The sequence below is a fragment of the Apteryx rowi genome, unplaced genomic scaffold (genome assembly GCF_003343035.1).
Source record: "Apteryx rowi isolate R43461 unplaced genomic scaffold, aptRow1 scaffold_391, whole genome shotgun sequence".
NCBI classification, from domain to species: domain Eukaryota; kingdom Metazoa; phylum Chordata; class Aves; order Apterygiformes; family Apterygidae; genus Apteryx; species Apteryx rowi.
This window is the reverse complement of record NW_020450430.1, coordinates 736,480-756,921: the sequence shown is the minus strand read 5'-3', so window position 1 is coordinate 756,921 and position 20,442 is coordinate 736,480. Positions and strand designations below refer to the sequence as shown.

At 49.0% G+C, this 20,442-nt stretch overlaps 1 protein-coding gene across 2 annotated transcripts; it reads right to left on the bottom strand.

Annotated features, from left to right (window-relative positions):
- Positions 1-5,554: 5,554 nt before the first annotated feature.
- Positions 5,555-15,800, bottom strand: ALOX5AP (arachidonate 5-lipoxygenase activating protein). Of its 2 annotated transcripts, none has more exons than XM_026074595.1 (5): positions 15,684-15,800; positions 9,739-9,838; positions 8,375-8,445; positions 6,916-6,997; positions 5,555-6,443 (listed from the first exon to the last, which is right to left on the bottom strand). In XM_026074595.1, exons 1-5 carry the CDS (start codon positions 15,751-15,753, stop codon positions 6,281-6,283), a joined length of 486 nt encoding a protein of 161 aa, XP_025930380.1. In that variant the 5' UTR covers positions 15,754-15,800; the 3' UTR covers positions 5,555-6,280. The 2 variants fall into 2 exon arrangements, with proteins under 2 accessions (XP_025930380.1, XP_025930381.1); XM_026074596.1 differs by having other exon boundaries at positions 6,916-6,979.
- Positions 15,801-20,442: the final 4,642 nt, after the last annotated feature.

Genomic DNA, 20,442 nt, shown 5'->3' with positions numbered 1-20,442 from the left:
GCTATGAAAACTGTCTTCAGCTCCTCAGCGCTGGTGTCTGCCAAAGGCTTAGGGAGTGAGGTACGCTCCAAGAAACCACAGTGTTGTGAAACACACCCCCAGATTGGGCTCTAACTTAAACTCTGATAAATGACAGTCTGTTTCGTTTTATGGCCCAAGCTCTCTAGTCTGAGAGAAGGAAGCAAATCTGGCCGCCAGCGAAGGTGCTGGCCTTATGGAGGCGGGAGCACACACAGTCACGGGAGCCCAGAGAGCCAGGGTCTCGCAGCTGCTGGTGGGGACTCGCAGTAGCTCCTGCTCATCTGCCAAGGGCAGAGGGAAGGCCTTTTGGAAAGAAATTCCTTTGCAGCAGCACGAATGACTGGAGAAGCACGAAGCAGTTGGTGAAGAGACACTGTGCTGTTTTGCTTAATGCCAAATCATCGTGCGTGCCCTTGCTGGGTCAGACTGTCCCCCTCTGAAGTACTGAGCCAGTGTCAAAAGCAGAGAAAACATTGTTTGGGGATGAAGTGGTGTTTGGGGATGGCTGTGGTGGCACTTTCCTGGGAAAACACAGCAATGATAAGTAAACCATATGCTTGTACAAACAGTGGCAAATAGTAACACAGCAGACAGTAGGCCTTTTCCTAAGTCTCCTGAAGCATCATCTGGCCTTGTGAGAGGTCACAGTGTATAAACACTCCTGGCCATTCCCACATGAAAGAAAAAGCACTGCCCTGACTGCTTTTCCATATGAATTGCAATACCATTGCACCTTTCTTTTTAAGTGAAAAACGCACCATGATCTCTACACCCCAGATCCCAGCTGACCCACAAGCACCTGGTCTTCTTGCCCAGGAACGTGGAAGAAGTGCCCAGCTGATGGTGTCTGAGCAGCTCCACGGGCAGCCAGCAGGAAGCCCTGGGAGTGCATTTGTCTGTTGAAATCATCTTGTAGAGGGGGAAGATCCTTGCAGTTGAAATTGAAAAGTTATTTATTTCTCCTGTAAAGGGGGAAACCAGCTCACTGTGGAGACCGTTAGCCCTTTGCGGCAGCAATCTCACTTTCGCCAGGTTTTGTGTCTCTGCGTGCCCTGGCTGGAGGCTGTGAAATGCTCTCACAAGGTGAACAGTGAGATTGATGCAGCTGGTTCAATGCCTTCGCGAGACTGCTAATGCCACCCGCAGTGTCCCTCTGCATGCCCCGGAGCAGAGTCCGGGCACAGCCAGGAGCTGGTCACTCTCTAAAGGCCATGTTTTCCTGAGGTTCACAGCAGTGCTACTAAAAGCAGCTCTTTCTCCATTGCAGCCACACACATCAGCCTGGAAACAGTGTGGAGGCTGCTGCTCGCTTGTCATCCCTAGAGGCACCAAACCACCTTGAGAGCAGCCACAGCTGCGGTGCCCTTCACCCTCCCCAACAGCGCTGGGGGCAATAGTCTGCACTACCCAAAGGGACGGTGAAACACGTGTGCTTCCCTGGGTGTCCCCAGAGGGACATGACGATCTCCACAGTCCTCTCCCCCGCCAGCTCAGTGTGTCCTCTGCAAGGACGTTTCACAGGCTCTGCCAGCACGGTCACAGCACACCGATGTGCTTTTCCATGAGCATGTTCATTCTGCTCCCTTCGGCTGGAACATGAGACTAATTTAACATCATCCAGGGAATGGTTTTGCCATTATTCTCATCCTGGACTGCCCTTTCATTTATTAAGGGTGGACTATTTTGCAGTATGATCTGCATGGCCTCATCCTACTCCCACTGCAGGCAGCAGAAGATGCACCACTGACTTGGGTAGGGGCCAAGCCAGGCCAGCGCTAAACGCTTTGCAGCATCCCGTCCCGACAGGGCTTTTGGTTGCTTTTTGAAAGGTTTCTGTGAATGTTAAACCAGCTGCTCTGCTCAAAAAAAGTAATCTCAGACCAGGTAAAAGTTAAACAAGCTATCCCAAGCCAGTGTTTGCTCCACACCAGCAAAACTGCTCTCCCCATCCTCAGAGACTTGTTTGGAAACTTGACTTGGCAGAGACATGGCACAGGCTGAACAGATACTGCAACGTCTGATTTTGAGAGTTCTGGGAAACTAGGAATCTGGCAAATACTGTAGGAAACTCTTAGGGGTGGTGCACACAGATTTCTCATAACACTTGAATGTTACCTGTTTGCTCAGACTCTGTGCTATGCACATCGCGCTGCGATGGGTAGAGTGGAGTCCTGCTTCAGGACTAGGGCTCCTGCATGCCGGAATAATAAAAATAGCAACAATAGTAACAACGCATCTGTTTAGATATGTGAATGCAGTTTTATCACTCTCAGGCTTAAAAACGCAAGGGAACAGCTCATCCAATGGCCAGAAGCACTTGAGTGTCAATAGGAGCGAGTTTCCACTAGAGGGTTGTAGTGCTGTACTGAAGCAGAGGCAGTTAATGTAGCAGGAATATTGCATGTACTCCGGGCCTTTGTTAGGAGATCAAAAGCATCCTGGGACAGCCCAGCTTCTAGCAGGCTCTGCAATCTCTGATGTACACAGCCTGCAAGCTGCGAGAGGGCTGATGGCTGAGCAGCCTTCCTCCCTGCCTTTCTTGAAAATCCTCTAGCATTTAGGTGACTCAGCAGCTACAATATATACATACACAGTAAGAAAACACACTGTGTCTGTACAAAAACACACATATACAATATGTTTATTTGCATTATCTTGTATTTAGATGCACGAACAGAACAGCCTTCTGAGGTCTGGTGGGAGCCCATGAACATGAATGTGGATGCCAGCCATGGGGCCTGCGTAGCATAAAGAAAAAAGAGACCCTGGATTCCCTGTTCTGCAGCTCTCTCTGCAAAAGGTACAAGTAGAAGCACGCTCGTGTGAGCTGTTGGTGAAGGCTGTGCCAGCATCCAGAGCACACCTCCCAGGCGTCTGCGTCACAAACCATGGCCCAGCCTGGCAGACCTCAGCATGACTCCAAGGGCTGCCAGAAGGGCAGAGCTCCTTCGCAGAGACTAAAGCCAGGTGCAAATGCAAGCCCCACTGTGCTGAGCCAGCAGAGCTCCCTTGGCAGCATGGTGCAGAGCTGACACGCTGCAGGACACTTTGCAAGGGTGCAAGAAGGCTGCCTGGTTTTTAGGAGAGTTTCTCTGCTGAATGTTAATCAAACTGGTTTGGAGACAGTTGGGTTGTAAAAAACTGTTCGACTTTCTCATCAAGTGGTTCTTAAATTTAATTTACCTGAGAGTGACCAGTGGAACAGCAGCTCCCTGCTGGGTGTTGGGCTGTGTCAGTGCGGAGCAGGCAGGGCCGCCCAGCGCGGCGCTTGCATGTCCAGGATGGAGCTTGGCACTGCTGGTAGAGCAGGGGCCACAGTCTGAGAAGGTGCCTGAGCTGACCAGTTAACGTCACCAGGGCAATTAGCAGGACAACAAAGATCATCTTTCACACAGAGCCCCAGGAACCTCAGGAGCTGTTGTGATATGTGTTTTATGAAACACAGGCTCTGACCACAGGAGCTTCCAAGCCAGCCTAACACAGGAGCAGTGACAGGGGGCTGCTACTTCTGCTGCCACTTGTGTCCCCAGGTGCAGTGCAGGTCCATGAGCCTGAGTAGGTTTGCAAGTATATCATCCCAATATGTGCCCATGTCTTTTACAGTAGCATGTGTGTTTTTGCATGTGGATCTACGTTTGTGACTTTCTGAGTAGCCAGTGTGCAAAGTGCTAGAGATTGTACTGCCTAGTTTTGCTGAAAACGAAACCTGTAGTTCCCTAACACAGTGGAGAAAGCCCAAATAATACTGACATTGCCTTCTTTTCTTAGAAAGAATGAAAAGGCAAATGCAGCCACAAGCTTTGTCTGTAACGTAGGAAACACACTGTGACATTCACAGGAGAATTTACATAGAGACCAATTTACCTACCGCCTGTTTATCTATCTGTTTGATACTATTGTCATTTTCATTTATAGACAGATGAAAAACAGATTTTGCCTACATTTTCATTTCTTTCAATATCAGAAGGGCTTTGAGGAAGTAAGCAGATGACATTCTTCTGAATTTAAATGGTTACAGCAAAAGATGGGCCTGACTTCGTTCCCTATGAAGATACTTAGGCCTGAACTGATCTCACCTAAATCCAGCTGTGTAAAACTAGCCATCTAGTCAGTGGAGAGGCCTGTAATAGATATTTGAATTCTTTGCCCTGTGTAGTCAGTGAAGAACATCAGGAGCTTCATGGATGCTACCAGATGTCAAAAAGAGGTCAGGCAAGCTGTTTCATGACACAGAGGACACAAAGATCCAAGGGAGCCTGGCACAGCTGTCGGGACCTGCCGGGCAAACACATAGGGTTGGGACAGCCACCCCCAACAAGCGATGGTCTCCAGAAACAAGTCTCAGAGCTCAGGGAGACCAGACTGCCTGGAGAACAGGGACTGTGGCCTTTGCGGGGCCCCACCGATGTCCCCCGAAACCAGCCGCTCCTCTGAACTGGCCAACTGTGGTGCAGCATGAGCCTTTGCTGGTACCAGCAATGTGACAGAGCTGAAACTCAGCAACTTGGCCCCCAAAGCTGGGGCCAGGCTCTCCCTCCCTGCCCTGGGCCCCGCTGCGGTAACCTGGCGTGAAACAGCTGGGTAGGGTGGAAAAGGGGTATCACCTTCCCCCTCTGCTGAAGCCGCTCGAACGGTGCAGGTCGCCACCGAGGACGCTGAGGCTGCGGATGGGCTAAGGAGAGAGAAGCAGGGAGAAAGGCGCGGTGCGAAGCCGGTTTCTGAAGTGTATCAGGATGGTTTGAAAAGAAGGGGAGAAAAGGAATATAAGCACTGTACCAGGAAATAAGGTGTTTCTGCAGCTGTAAATTAGAAGGGTAACATATTTTTTTATTACCTCTTCTAACTAGTCAGAGCATTTATTTGCTAATTGTCGTGCAATAAGAATGTTTATAACTAATCTTTCATGTCTAACATTCCTGTACAAGATAAGAGAAAAAAAATGCATGTGTTATTTTGGCACTGCAAGTGCTGAGATAACACAGGCTGATGTCAAAGAGAGCAGCACTCACAAGCACCTCTGCCACGCTCCGGGATGGGAACAAACCCCACAAACCTTGGTACAAAGGCAGGCTGCTTTCTTGGATCTTTTCTGAAAACAGCTCTGCAGACTCTCTCCTCACGTAGCAAGCAGACTCCGTCCCTCCCAAAGGAGTCATAAAATACAACTTTATCCATCCTGCATGTGGTAATCAGACAGGCTTAAGAGCTTAAGCATTCATATGGTAGCAATGTTTAAAAAGATTGTGCCTGTCTGTTTGCCTGCCTCGGTTTGCCTCTGTAATCAAACTCTTCCATGATATTGACTTGTAGGGGCACATTGTAAGTGATGGAAGCAGAGAATTAAACTTGCTAATAGAGAAGGAGTTGTTAAGTATGCATCCTTCAGAGCTCATGGCACAGGCAGAGCACACACAGAGCCCAGCGCTGCTCCCATTGCAGTGAACCAGCCCTTTGCGGCTCCGTTCACTGGCACGTTTGTGCCTCAGAGGATCGGGATCGAGCACTGTGCAAAGAACATGGGAGAAAACAGATTTCATCCTTTTAGGCTGCTTTATTAAACAAAACAAAACCAACCCCATCATGAATACACCAGATCCTCATTTACACAAGACTACTTTCCACACCTCTGGAAGCATAAAAAGGCTGAAGTGTAAATGAGACCAGTGTTAGGAGAATTATGCACATGAATATTTATCAAGGAAGACCAGACAGGGGCCAGTTTCCCGTCCTCTGGCACTGGTGGGAGCGTGGTCACCAGCAAGTGCAAGGGACATGGTAGGTGAAGAGGCTGGACTGTACATTTGCGTGGACAATTGCGTGCAGGGTGATGGCGAAAGCCTGTGTGTGGTGTGTGAGGATAACTGCGGGAGGCAGCTGTAGCTGCACATCTATCAGGATGGTTGCATGCGAGTGAGGCTGTGAGGCTCCTGGTTTTCATGACAAGAGCTAAGTACAGCACAGTTATGCTGAAATCATAAAATACTCCTCACAGTCATGAAATCAGCTTTAAAAGTGCAATTTACAGAAAGAATCTAAAGAATTAACTGGAAGTTGTTACCATTCCTTGGGCATGCTGAGTGTTCACAATAAATCTTTTTCTTGAAGGAAAAAGCAAGGTTAAATCAAACTACAAAGCCCACTGAGCATTAGATTTACAGCAATCTAAAAGGGTTATAGGTTCATTTCTTAAACAGTTGAATTATGGCTGCTTCTGGGCATCAATATATTAAGCGTGCTGACCCCCTCAGTGCAATGAATGTTACGGAATGAGCAGCAATGGGGAGATTGCACTGGTTATCGTTTTTATGTGCATTTCAAAGTCACTTCCAAAAAAGAAGACGAGATAGTAGTTGAGTATTCCAGCCACAGACATGAGGAACAGGAACAAAAGGATGCGCTTTCCAAATAAGTGACCAGGAGTGCTGAGGAGACAGAAAGGGAGAAAAGCAATTCATTAAAATACATAATCTCACTTGAGAAGTCCTCAGGCTTCAGAGTTTGTTGCTGAGACCAGTTGGGAGATTTCAGGTGGTGAGATGGAGAGGGCCCATTTCTGTTCTGACCTGCATTTCTGCAAAGGCCAGCTACAAGCCCTTAAATGCTGGTGGGAAGTTTCAGCATCAGTGTGGGTCTGGATTTGGCCCTCTGTGCTCAGCGCAGGCTGCTTCTGACAACAGTGGCTGTTCAGAGAGACCCATATGTCTTCTCAGACATCAAAGGTGGTGGGACAAGTTTGTTCCACATGTGCAAAATTAGCTTTATTAATAGGAAAGGAAGATCTTGGGCAAATAGAAGCACAAAACACATATGTGCATTTACATATGCTGTGAGCAGGGAAGGTGACAGGGCAGGGCTTTGCTGGGGGTTTTGTAAAGAGGGTCTGCAAATTCTCACCTCTGAGTCCTTTCACCAAGATAGCCCACAAAGTACTTCTGCCTCACAAACAGGTACATCAGTCCTGCAAAGGCGGCAGGCGCTGAGCAAAGGGTAAAACAACGCGTTACAAAGGCCAGCCTAGGTCTCGCTGTACATGCTGTCCCCGTCTGCTGCCTGTGCTGGGCAGGGGTGTGGGGAAACCGCAGCCCTGAGCTATGATATGAGCAGTGGAACCAGGACAGAAAACTTGGTATGGAAAACAGAAGACTTTTTTTCCCCCCACTCCCCTTTTTCAGGAAACTTTGTGGGTCTAATTCTGCCCTTAGCTCTGCCTGCTGCAGTATGCACACTTRCTCCAGCTGGAAACCTGCTGCAGGTCATGTCCTGCCGGAGAAGGAGTGTGTCAGCTTAGACACTGGTTTCACCAGAAATAAAAGGTAGCCAATAAATGCACTTTTCCAGGAGCAGGTGAAGGATTATACTATGGCTCAGTATACATTTCTGAGCACATAGGAGCACACTCCTTTCTCCCCTAATTCTAGCTTTCCCCACACATGCAGGCAAAAGCCCCTCTTCTCCCAGTTAAGAAACTCCACTCTTCCAGAAAAAATACTCAAAGACCCTAGGAAAGTAGTTATGCACGCACCTGACCTTAAATTTGGGAAAACTCCTATTGCATTAAATGGGAGCATATTTAGGTATGCAGGTAAATACCTTGCGAGTGGCACTTGTCTCAGGACAGGAGACTGCTTTCACCTGCCTGCCCCCATCCCAGACACCTTCTCCCTGGCTCCGACCACCCAGCTCAGCCGCCTCATCACAGCCTCCCCCGGGCTGTCCTCAGGGCTGGGAAGGGCTGCCCGCTCAAATGAGCCCATTTCCACTCCGGAGGGTGAATAACACGGTGTGCCCAGCATCCAGGCTCCTAAAATCTCTTTTCCCCCTCCCAAAACAAGGGATTCTTGTCCGTACTGTACTGGGAATAGTCCCTGGCCCAGACTAGCCCCTGAATCATGCCTGGGAGCACATTTGTGGGCATAAGGCAAAACTGTGCCAGGGAGCGTGCTAATAACTGAATACTATGGATGGCCGCAGGACCGGGCTTGGTTTGGTGCCTTGGCAGCACTYGGCTCGCTGGAGTGGACGTGGCCCCCAGGAGCTTTGTGCTAACAAACTTGCTTTTCTTCCAGCTGAGGCCCTCGACTCCCTCCACCCGCAGCACAAACAAGCTGGTTTTCTTCGCCCACCCCGTGAGCTAGATGAGATGGGTTCCCAGGCTTCGGGAGAATCTGGTCCCTGTTTAATTTTGGCCAGCCCCTGCCAATGATGTGACGTGCAGGGAGACGAGCGGAGCTAATGCCCAGGCATGGCCAGACGGCCGGGCTCCCCTCCGCAGTCTGGGAGTGTAACCTGCAAAGTGCGCTCTGTCCCTTGCCGAATCGCTGAAGGTTGAAGGGAGAAAAAAAATGTGTGTTACCTTGACTACAAAGCAGCCCAGCACACCAAAGCACAGCAAGAAATGTAGGGTACGTGTGTCCGCAGTTTTGGCTAGAAAGGAATTTATACAGGAGAAATAAGAACACAGGGAAAACAGAAGCGAATCGTTACGTTTCATGGGTGTGAACTGTGGCTTTCCTAAAGGCTCTGCTGCAGCTGTGTAGGTTTTTTACTCCATAGTAATGCAAGGTAGCCGTCACTGAGCGGTAACATATCCCGAATTGCCTGACGTGCGCTGGGGAGAGAGCATGCGTGCGAGCAGTTACCGCAGGGAAACAGCTCGCAGCGGCTGGTCTGTGTGTCCGTGCCCAAACACGGCCGCCGCCTCGCCCGCGGATTCGCTTCCCTGCTGCCTCCCTGGGATAAGAGGTGCCTTTGTTCTGCCTGCTCGGCAACAGGCTGCCCTGCAGACATGCCTGGCACGGGTCGAAGCCGTTTTCCTCCGCTAACCTGTTTAATGGTGRCACCTATATAACAGATACTGTGTGGCTTGGAAAATTCTTATAATCAAGTCACGTTAATCAGGTTATTGGCACGGAAAACTGCGTGAAACCAAGCAAAGGAAAAATGCACAGCAAGCAGGAGTGTCTGACAAAGTTTACATATCTCTGTGCACGAACAGGAATTATTTCCAATTCCTTCCTTCAGATGGAAATGCTTTTCCAGAGGGAAATCTTTTCTTGGTGGCACCTGCACCCCTGTGAAGGGCAGTATTTTGGTGTTCTGGACTGTTTCAAGCACATTATCAGTACTTCATGGGTAATAAAAAGTATTTTGTGTTCTTTTCTCTTCTGGATTGGAATTAATTTTCCCCTCTACTTTCTCTTAAGGGATGTCAAAAAGAAGACCTAAAGAAAGCAGTGAAGAAGCAGCAAGCCAAGTGCTCGGGGACTGCCTGGGGACTAAGAGCAGGCGTTTATTATGAGTGCTGCTACTGCCCTGTTATTAAGCCAGTTGGCATCTCTCTGCTGCTCCTTTCTACTTTCCCTTCTGAGCTGCAGTGTGTCTGGGACACAGATTGCGCTCGTATCATCCTTCCAACGTTAGGTACTACTGGGTGAACTGGTTCCCGAACGAAGGGACATAATACTTGCACACAGCGCTGCAAGATCAGTATAAACAGAGCAACGCACACAGAGCCTGGAACAGAGCCGGGCTAAGCAGCACAAGTACTTGGGAGCCCCTTGCCTGAACATCGCCGCAGTGCGCGCAGCGATGGGGTTGCAGAGCACAGCCCTGCTCCGGCGGCTTTTGGAGTCCACCCGCGGGCCCCAGAAGGATTGGACTAAGCCGTAACAAGGACAGAGCTGCCCTCCGCTGGCTGCGCGGGACTTGCCTACTCACTTGGCCGTGTAGACGCGGTCGAAGGCGGAGGATCCCGGCCGCTGGAACCCTTTGCCATTGCAATGCTTACTTTCGTGCTCCACTTTGCTAGCAAAAAAAGCTGTGTGAAAAAGAAACAGGGTTTGATCAGAGATGTAGTTTGGGGGTATTTCAGTAGTTTGGGGGTATTTCAGAGGCTTGGCCTTATGGGCCGGATTCTGCGCTTGTGGGCATCCAGGCGTGCCTCTGGAAGGATGCGGCCGGCACGCTTGCTCTGTCCCTGTGCCGTCACCAAACCCCTTGTGCCTAGGTGCAGTGTGGTGCAGCCTCACACCCTGCCCCGTGCCGCTGCGGCCCCCAGCAGGTTCTGYCTCTGGGGCCCGGATAGTCCCCGCAGCGCCTCGCTGGGAGCCCACAGCCCCGTTACCGCAGTAGGACCCAGGCTCAGCCCCTTGTATGCCCRGGGGAAACAAGCTTTCTAGTCAGGGTTGCCAAAACCAAGTCTCCTTCTCTAATAAAGCCGGGAGACAAGGGAATCACTTCCCTTTTGGTGATACCCACTTGCCAAAATGGGGATGTCCTGCAGGGCTGGTTCATTTTCCCGACCGGCCCATTGCAAACCCAATTCCGGCAYGGTACTGGCTTGCAGCCCCCCTGGCTGCAGACCCTTTGCCCCACACGGGCGCAAGGACCAGCCCCACGGGAACACCACCGCTTTGGGACACCCTGTGAGGAGGACTTGGGGGGCTGAGCTGCACCTCCTGCATGGCCTTTGGGACATCCAGGGCACCTTTTCAGACGTGCAGCTCCCAACCCAAGGATCACAAGGCTCCTAGGGCCATAGCTCTGCAACAGCTGTTGTGCTGCTGTTTTACTCCTTTCACAGAGAATTAAAGAAAAAGGGTTTTTATTCCAAATCAGAATCTGAGCTGGAGAAATCCCCCATCCAAAGCAACACATTTCTCTTCTCGGCTTGAGTTGGGTGTTAAAGTTGCTAGGTGAGTCAGTGGTAACTGTAAATAAGTAACAATGATGCTCCAGTTTCAAGAAATTATTCTGAGGTCCTAGCATAAAGACACCTACCTTGTTCGCTGATCTTTATGTATCCATATTGTGTTTTCCCCATTTAAGCAATAGTCTTGTGTCAGGATGTTAACTGCTGCAAAAATGCAGCACTGCGAGATAATTTATCATGAGCACATGATAAACACATTTTATCTAATGACACTAAAACAGAGACCATCAATCATATGTCTAAATACATCAGACAGACCTCTGACGGGCTATAAATTACCGGCTGTGTATTATCATGTAACCAATCTCAGTGTACCCAAACTGCTCTACAATTTAAAATATTAGTGAAAGATATATATAAAAGATAAAACATCAGGAAAAACATTGTTATAACAATATAAGTAGGTAGAACTTGATAAATTGCAGGATTTCATCCCTGGAATCTGAACAGTTATTTCTCTTTTTCTTTCACAGATGCTGTATGTCTTTTCTACTTAAATTGCCTTCACCAAAAGCTGCTGAGTGTTTTGCTTTCCAATAATGAGTGATTTCCTGGGTACATCCAGCTGTTTTGCAGCCTTTCTTCCAAAAAACCCCTATATTTTTAAACCAGTGCCTCTGCTGGGCTGCGAACCCTCTCGGTGCTCACCGGTGCAGTGCATTAGCTGGAGCGCGGGAGGACTTGAGACAAGGGCTGGGGGCCCGGAGCAGGCACCGTCTGTGGCACAGCCACGGTGGGATCCATGCAAAGGCATCCAGTTGTCGCTGCAGCCTCTGACAGGGGGGTTATTAACTGGTCCATGTCATGTAAGAGGACCTCATCAAAGAGGACTAGACTGGCTGGCATTTTCTTGATGGGAAACAGCCTCTCCTTCCTGATGGTCTTGGATTACATGGGCTCACTGGGGTACGTAGCATACCTCCTCCCCTCCTTTGAGTTCCTACGTGAAATCACTAGAACATGCCACAGCTTCAGAGAAAGCCAAGAGTGAGCTATATATATATATATATATATATATATATATACCTCCCTCTCAGCTGCTGCTGGCACCGCCGCCTCTCAAATGCCGGCGTGCCACTGCAGACAAGCACAGTGACGCAGAGCGGCTGCCAGGCTGAGCCCCGATGCCTCGACATGCCAGGGTTACAGAGTGCAGCGACCTGGAGGGGCTGGCTAGGGACCACACCACCCCTGAGGTTCTCCAACCAGAGTGAGGTGGCAGCACAGCACCGCTTCTCACAAATAACTCCTTTTCCCTTCAGCTTGCTGTAAATGCCATCCTTTCCCCCGTGACAAGGATCCGGCTATGGAAATTCAGGCATTGTCCTGGAAGCTCTCACTGTCTCTGACGTGGCATATGAAATCACTGCAGTGACTCTGGCTGGAGCATGGGGCTCAGGCTCTCCAGAGCACTTTGGCACGTACTTCAGATGCTCTGCTGACTGCCAACTTAATGCCTTTGTCCTTGGTCAGAGGATCATGTGTTAGGTCAAAGGACAGAAGTAGGTGCACCATGTGCGCTCCTTTCACAGAGGAGGAACAGGATTCGTCTCACCTCATTTTAGCCATTCAGAAATGTTGGATAGATGTTTTCCTTCTGTAATCAGTGGATTACTATCCACCTTCTTTGGAATTTCAGTCTTTCTGAGGTTTTTCAAAGCCGTCTTCTGAACTAGAAAGTCACTTTTCATATTACAACATGACCAAAGAATTCAGAATTTAAAGCATGTTGCTTCCTCTTAAAAAACACCTTTCTATGGATTCAGTGGATTACAGAGGGAAACAGAGGAAAGGCACCTCCAGAGGGCAATCCATCTGCCAGAGAGCTGCCATCATGAGAGAAATCACCCCAGGGAAGTGCTCATCTTTCTTCATTGACTTCACAAACAGCTTAGACAACCAAAAAAGAGGTATAGACCATTTGCTAGCAACAGCGCCTGGAACGACCACCTCTGACCCACTGGAGCAGCTGTATTTCCTTGGGACCATGTGAACCTCCAAGGTGGCAACACTTGGGAGGAAATTGGCTCCAACTGCACTTCTGGAGAGCCCAGTGTCTCGCTGTCATTAGGAGGAGTGGAACCTCTCACTTTGAGTGAGCTCTTTCCCTTGGAAGTGGCACTCATCTTGTGCTGCTCCTTGGCTCTGTCCTTCTTACATGCTCTGCAGGATCCCCAGATCTCCCTGGAAGGCATCCTGGAGGTAGAGCCTAGCTGCCTGGTGCTCACTCAGGCTGAAGCTCTGCAGAGGACTGGACCAGATTTGGTGGCTCGCATCCAGCGGTGGGCCAGATCACAGGTTTGCTCTCACAGCACAAAGGCATTGGGCTTGTGTTAGACTGACATGGCTAGGGAAGACCAGAGACTCTACAGAGAGAGGCTCTTTGCAACACCACAATTATATTTCCTGGTCTTTTACTCTGAACCTCTAGGCCAGAGGGTAGTTTCACAACATGGCATGAAATGAGTGAGCAGAGCAGGGAGGTGTGAGTGAGAGAGAGGAGTGGGGCTGGGGGGACCTCTCCTGTCTGGGGTATTTAATTTGGCTCAGTTGCAGCAGGCACCAATGCCCCGAGGCTCCAGGGCTGCCTTGCTGCTCTGAGCAGGAGCTGCTGCAATCCCACCGTCTCCTCCAGCCCGGCTGCGCTCCTGTCCCCTTCCTGATGCCAGCATGCACGTGCATGCAGTGGGTGGGCTGGGGAGATGGTCCAGCTGAAAGTAAAACACTTTTGTTGTTAGGTCTATTTTCAATGGGATCATTCCTGTGAACTGGTTCATGGCCTGGCTGTGCGAGAGAGAGGGAGGAACCTGTCTCTGGGATCAAGAGTGGAGACAAGACCACAGCAGCTTGGACTGAGGTCAAATTAAGGTACAAAAGAGCTAAATCCAAGTCTGTTTTTTTCACAAATCCATGCGAGCAGAAGTGGTGTGCTGACGCTTAACCCCCAGAGAGCTGGCAAATGCATACATTGCCCCTTCCTTCCATTGACTTGCTTTGCTTCTTCCTTCCTGATCTGCTCAGCGTTTGCCCCCGGCTTGCCTGGCAAAGCTTTTTAATTACAACATCTCACTGACGCAAGAACAAAACTTAGAGTGACATGTGTGGCTAAGCGACGTCTGACAGCTCGCTGCGTTCTGCAGAACAGTCAGATTTCCAGCAGCAACGAGGCACCAGAAAACGGATGTTGGACTGGGGCAGAACCGCAGCCGGCCTCCACCCCTGGACCAACAGCATTCATCAGAAGTATTTTATAGCCCTGCACCAGATGCAGAAGAGCATTCAAGCTTGAATTTACATTGTACTGGCTTCATGTCCTTAAAGACAGTTAAGCAGATGCCTAAGTGCTTTGCTGAACCAAAGCCATAGCAAGAGTTTTGTACACCTGACACCTGACAATCTGCTCTCCTGCTGTAACTACTGCACGCCTTGCGGGACTAGCGGTCAGGTCCTTCTAGACAGAAACCTTGGGAGGAGGAAATCAAATGATGCAAGCTCAAGAATCATAATTTAGGGCCATGTGCCACTTCTGATTGGCAGCCGGAGCCCTCTGCCAAGCACAGCTCTGCCGGCTCACGGCAGCCAGGTCGTACTCTTCCAGACTGATTTCCATGAAACGAAAGCATGTCTCACGCTGCAATGCAAATGCTCGACTTTCAGAGTGAGAGGACAAATCCGTACATAAAGTCAGACATCTGGTTAAATAACAAGAACGGGAAATTCAACTTTTTTTTTTTTTAATTGCAGCATGTGCTCCGATCACAGCGAGCCATATTCCAGCACTGGTGACGTCACACACTGTGCATTTACCACAAAATGGGCCTGGGCCGAATAACACTGCTTTTAGTGCCTACGTCAAAACTACTCCAATCCTCACCTCTTTTTTCACTCAGTGGCAGCTATGCTTATGCTGTGGCCCCTGGCACTTCCCCTCTCTGCAACAGCCCAAGAAGAGTGTATTACCAAGAACCGAGGTGCAGTTTTTTGCTTTTTCCAGTGTGGTTTGCACTCAGCGGGAATCTTTGCATTTGCCTCCCGAAGCTGTTACTGAAGATTTCAAGCATTTGTGCCAGATCCCCATGATACAATTCTCCTTGAACTCAGGGCAATCTCAGTGCAGCTTCAGGAAAACTCACTCACTTGTCTGTATTCTGGGCAGAATTTTCTGCCCAAGTATTAAATATTAATACTGATCTGATTAAGTATTTGTAAGAGATGAGGATAAAGTTAAAAAAAAGGTTTTCAGAAGAGAAAAACTTATAGTTTTCCTAAAAAAAAAAAGACCCTAAAGCATAATACTGAGGCTATAGAGGTCTGAATAAGATAAGGGACAAAAAAAAGGAAATTTCTCCATTGCAAAAAATGCGCAGCGTTCTCCGGATGGCACTTAGTAAAAACTAGTCCAGCTGCAGGACTCGGGGATGCAGAAAAGCAGGATAACTGGATACCAGCAGATAGTCAGACTTCTTGCAGGGAGTCAGTTTCAGCGGCCTCACCCAGCTCTGTGCAATCTCACCCAGCAAACACCTGATCCGGCCCCATGCCACGGTCACTCTGCTCCCCCGGCCCCTGTGCTCACAGCGCAGCTCTGCCTGGAGAGCAGCCCCGGCTGCCCACGTCAGGGTCTTCGGACAGCAGATGTCCCAGTCACTGGAGCTCAGTACACACCCTCACAGGCAACCACAACATATTATACCTTACATTAGCTGGCGTACGTATAACAAACTCACTCTAGGATATCACAGAATAGGACAGTGTGACTGCTGAGATACTGAAGCAATGTCATGCAAAATGGTATGCTTGGAAGAATAATTCCCAAAGCCAAAGTCATGCTTAAATGCACACACACATACAAAAAGAGATTGCATGTCCAAAGATCAGATCAGCATACATCATACTCAGTTTTTCCCCATTCCCTTTCAGTCCTTAAATAAATGCTTATTTTTTGGCTTACCGTTTTGGACAACACTTATCAAGGTGACTATGGCGAGCAGGACAATACTTCCCAGCATTTCATGGTCCATTTTGTCAGCAGGCTTGTCTGTGTGCTTGGCAGCAGCTCAGCTCTGCAAAGCACAGAAGGAGGAAGTGATGGACTTTCTTATCTTGAATCATGAAACACTTCCTATGGCTTCACAGCTAGCATAGGCAGCATCTCTTACTTAGATATCTATCAGTGCAACACAGCTGCAGTACACAACCTCACCACCTCACCATATACTCTTGTTTACAGATGAAGCYGAGAGAAACAAGAGATAATATGTCCAGGATCCAAGAGGATAAGTAATATAGAAAGATATCTATTCCCCTTCCTGCTCAGGAGCAAAACGCCAGCCTCCATGTCTAAAGTATATTTGAGCATTTGGTTAGCTGCGCTGAGCAGTAGAAAGGCTGGAAAAGACCAGCCAAGCTATCACGTCATTGCCTGCAAGAGTCCAGCCACTGCACACAGAGATGGTCGGAGGAATAAACTGGTGGGCAGCAGCAGTAACAGCACAGCTCCCTGGTCACAGCTCCATCAGTCGCACTGGTGACAAGACCCCACAGCTCTGGGTCGTAGGCAAAAGCTCCTCACCCCTATAGCAAATTGGAACAGACAGGTTAAACAAAGAGAATGGAAATGCTGTGAACATCATGGCTGGGCAAMGAGATATATCTTTCATTACCAGAGACGGATCATGCAGCTCTTACACCTGTGAATACCTCCCTGAAAGACAGCAACAACTGTCAGCATTCAGCATTTTACAGGCTTGGACTTCCCAATTGTAGCCCAATTTTATTAGTCCAGATGCAGTGCAGTTGAACATAAGTGTTGCAGCATGTTTATTGCCTTGGCTTCATCATTGTTGCAAGATTACGCTATCGACTCCATTAAAGAAATGGCAGAAAAGCATAGGTTAGGGTATGGGAAGGCTGCAGAAAGCTTCTTACAGGTTGTCAGACTGCTGGAAAGCATCCTCATCTAAAGTGCACCTCACTTGCTCACCATAACCCCTCTGCTCTCTTTTGCCTATATTCTGATGGGGAAAGACTTCCTAAAAATGCTTACCTTAGTAGGGATTTAACACTAATAAAAGCATTATTTTCACTGGATTGAGCCCCAGACAATTTTTGCCTCATCTCTGTCTCTCCATACTCCACGACAGGCTACCTAAGAGGTCTGGATAGTGCCCAATGTCCAAGCCACATCCGGATGACTAGACACATCTTTCTGGATGTGACTCAGATAGATACTAATTTCCAGCAGATGCAAAACTGTGAAATTCATCTTTTACAACGATGACAGATTTAACTACAACTGTATTTTTATCCAGGCTCTTTATCATGCAAAAACACCTGAATTATTTGATATGGAAAACTATCACTGGGTACAGGCAAATATACAGATACACACTGGCTGGGAGGTATATGATTAACTTAGTTTTTGAGTTGTGACCTATTATTAACTTACTAGGTGAAGGCTGTGTTTCTGGGAAACTAAACTGCGATCTTAGAGCCACAGAGATGCACCCCTGTGAGCGGCAAGGCCATAAATAGTATTGGTTTTAGATTTGGCCTTTGATATGTTTTCCAGACTTTTAACTCTTGGTAAATTTGCTTTAAAATAAAGCAAGAACGACAACAACAAAAAAGCACAGTAGCACTTTGAGAATGCTTTTATTCAGACTGAAGTTCTTCTTTTCCTCATAAAATAGTCTTTTATTACCTGAGCATCAATGTTTTGTGATCTATCGAGCGCAGGATCATAGTTGGCATTTAAGGATGGTATTTAAGGTTAAGCTTCTGTTATTCTTCTGGAAAGGAAAGCCCATCACCTGGAAGTGCTATGAAATTAAGTCGAAAGAGGACTATTGGCACAGCAGAAGGCAGGGCAACGTGCGGGGAGGACAGAGCTGTGCAGCGGCACCCGCGCAGGAGGGAGCTGCTGACGGGACACAGCGACGGAGGTGGTGCAGGTCCCGGGGCAGGCGTGGCACACTCCTCTCTGCTTTCGAAGGCTTCCCAAAGACGGCTTCGATCTGGCAGGGGTCTCATATTCAAGGCGATGGCAGTCAGGCTCCGAAGCTTTGAAGCTGCCGTAAGGTAAAGAAATAGATAGCAGGAGGGTACGGCGGCCGCTCTGCCGGCTGGCCCAGCCAAGACCCGCGCCAGCACCCCGTGCGCCGCTCGGGCCGGGCTGCTGGCTGCGCGCCTCCTCTTCCCCCTCCCTGGGCGCTTCTTTCCCACCCCTTCGGTTTTATCACGCCGTCGTGGGGCCTGTGCGAGACGTGGCTCCTCTCCCTGTTCCCGCGGCCCTGCAAACCCGGCCCGTTACTGCCTCTCACTGGGGTTCGCACTGACATCCCCAGGCACAACACGGGGCTTTCCAAACCACCGGCTTGGCTGGGCCAGAGCCTTGCTCCCTGCGGTCTGCCTTGGGCGGGATGTGCATGGAAAGGGATGACCTGAAGGTTGCAGGTGAGATGCACCCCCCCCCCCCAAAAAAAAACAAAACACATTGCACCAGTTTCAGGATTCTTGAACTGATTTATGCATATGCAGGAAAAAAACCCAAACTTTGCCAATGAGCATCTGTGTGGTATGACTGGCCCAAAATAAACGCTGCGGGTCTTTTTTTAAGTATAACATTAAACTGAACATTTCCAAGAAATTTTAAGGAAAAGCAGAAGAAATTAAGAGGGTATGAGACCCATTACTGCAGCAGAGCAACCCTATTGTAAACATAGTCAGGTAGAGCAGAAAACTAGCACCCCAGGAACCAGCTGGCACCCCAGGAAAATGCTGTTTGACTGGAAGAAACATTGGTGCAAAGCACCTCCATCATATTGCACCTGGCCATTTGAGATAAGGAATTTTTTCAAGTAGGACCCCCCCCCCCCCCAAAAAAAAAAAAGTGTATGCAAGGGGAAGCCTTAAGGAGAGATGTCTGCATCCACAGTAACCACCAGGTCCAGTCTGTGCTATTCAAGCACAGGTAATTCTGCATTTCATCAGCTGCTGTTTGATCCCAGCCCTTCCGCTTTCTTTACTGTTATTTGAAATCCACATCTTCCTGTCTGAGGAAGATAAACTTGACAGAGTGAGCTATGAAGCCCACGGAAATGTACACAGCTGGCAAGCTTTTCCAGTTGTGCCATGATACTTCCAGCACATTAATCTCCTTCTCTGGAAATCTTTAAGAGCCATTCAAAATAATTCCTTCATAGAAATACTTTCGTACTGAATAGGAAGAGACTGTGGATGCAGATCTAAAAATATCTTTTCAGATATTCATCTTTTCTCTACTCATATACACTGTTGCAGATCTTCAGCTGTCAGCTGCAAAGGCTTGAACGTAAGTGTGTGTCCTAATAAAACCTGCCCTGGTGAAGCTCCTATATTTAACTTGCAGATGACACGCAGCCATCATGCTTTATCAGAAATGCAGTGCAACACAAGCCCCTTGGACCGACCGGTTAACACCAGCACAGCACTTTGCAAACTTAAAGCACCACATAACCACCAAGTATATGGTACATATACGTATGTGTGACATCATTTTGCTTAATCATCGCATCCTTCCCAAAATCGGACGAAAACCCGAAAGGAAATATGAACAGAGCAGGAGATGTGAAGTGCAGCACGAAGCAAAAGGCAATGCTGCAATTTTTTAAATGCTTCTGTCATTTCCCACCACCTCCGGACCCTGGAGTTGGGCTGTGGGTAGGTGACYGTGGTGAAAAGCCGCCCTCGAGGGCTCTGCGGTGGATCTGAAGCGATCTGTACCAGCCCTCCTCGGCAGGCAGACCTGGGAGCCACAGCTACATCCCAGCGCAGCCAAACGAACGAAGCCGTGGGCGCCGTCAGAGCAATGCCTTGGAAAACCCTCCGTCTCCCTGAGGAGGCTGGAGGCCGCTCTTTGGACACCTCCGCATCTGCAGGCGGAGTGGCGCCGAGGCCCTTCCAGCCCGGATCATCCTGCGGCTGCGGGATCCCCAGTCCCTGAGCGGGAAGGGGCTGTGGGAGCGCTGCAGTCTGCCGGTTACATTTCCACAGGCTGCGTTTTGGAAGTTTCTGCGACGCAGCGAGAGCGTTTCAATTCAAATCCCCTCCACCAGGATGCCCGAACCCCCCTCCCGACCCGACCTGGTCACAACGGCAGGTTTCGTGTTTTCCCCGTCATCACTGAGACTCGGAGAACTGAAGGGAGTCCAGGACAGCCCTTTCGGAGACCTTCTGGGGGGAAGTCCTCGTGGTTTGTCAGGAAGCTATCGATTATCGCTCTCGGAGAGCTGCTTTGCGACGAGTGGTAGAGCCACCTTGTGGGGATTGCGTCCTTGTCGTCCTTCCCTCCCTCGCCCCAGGAAGCAGCTTGTCGGAAACCTTGCCGAAATCGAGCTGCATCTTTGCGATGGCTCCTCGCAGCACAGTGCCCCGGTTATCTTGTCAAAGAAGGAAATCAGATTGTCTTGACGTGCTTTATTTCTGACAACGCAGGCCGGCTGTCTGTTACCACCTCATTATCTTTTACACAGCTGCAGACTGATTGTATAATAATTTTGTTTTATAAAATTTTTAGAACTGAAACCAGGTTTGCCTGGGCGAGAATTCCCTTCTCATCCGCTCCCCTTTAAGATGGTTTTTTTGCCCTGACTCATTTTTATAGGGTGTATCCACTCCCTATTAGTTTTTCCAAATAATGATTAAAGCACCAGACATTGCTTCAGCAATCT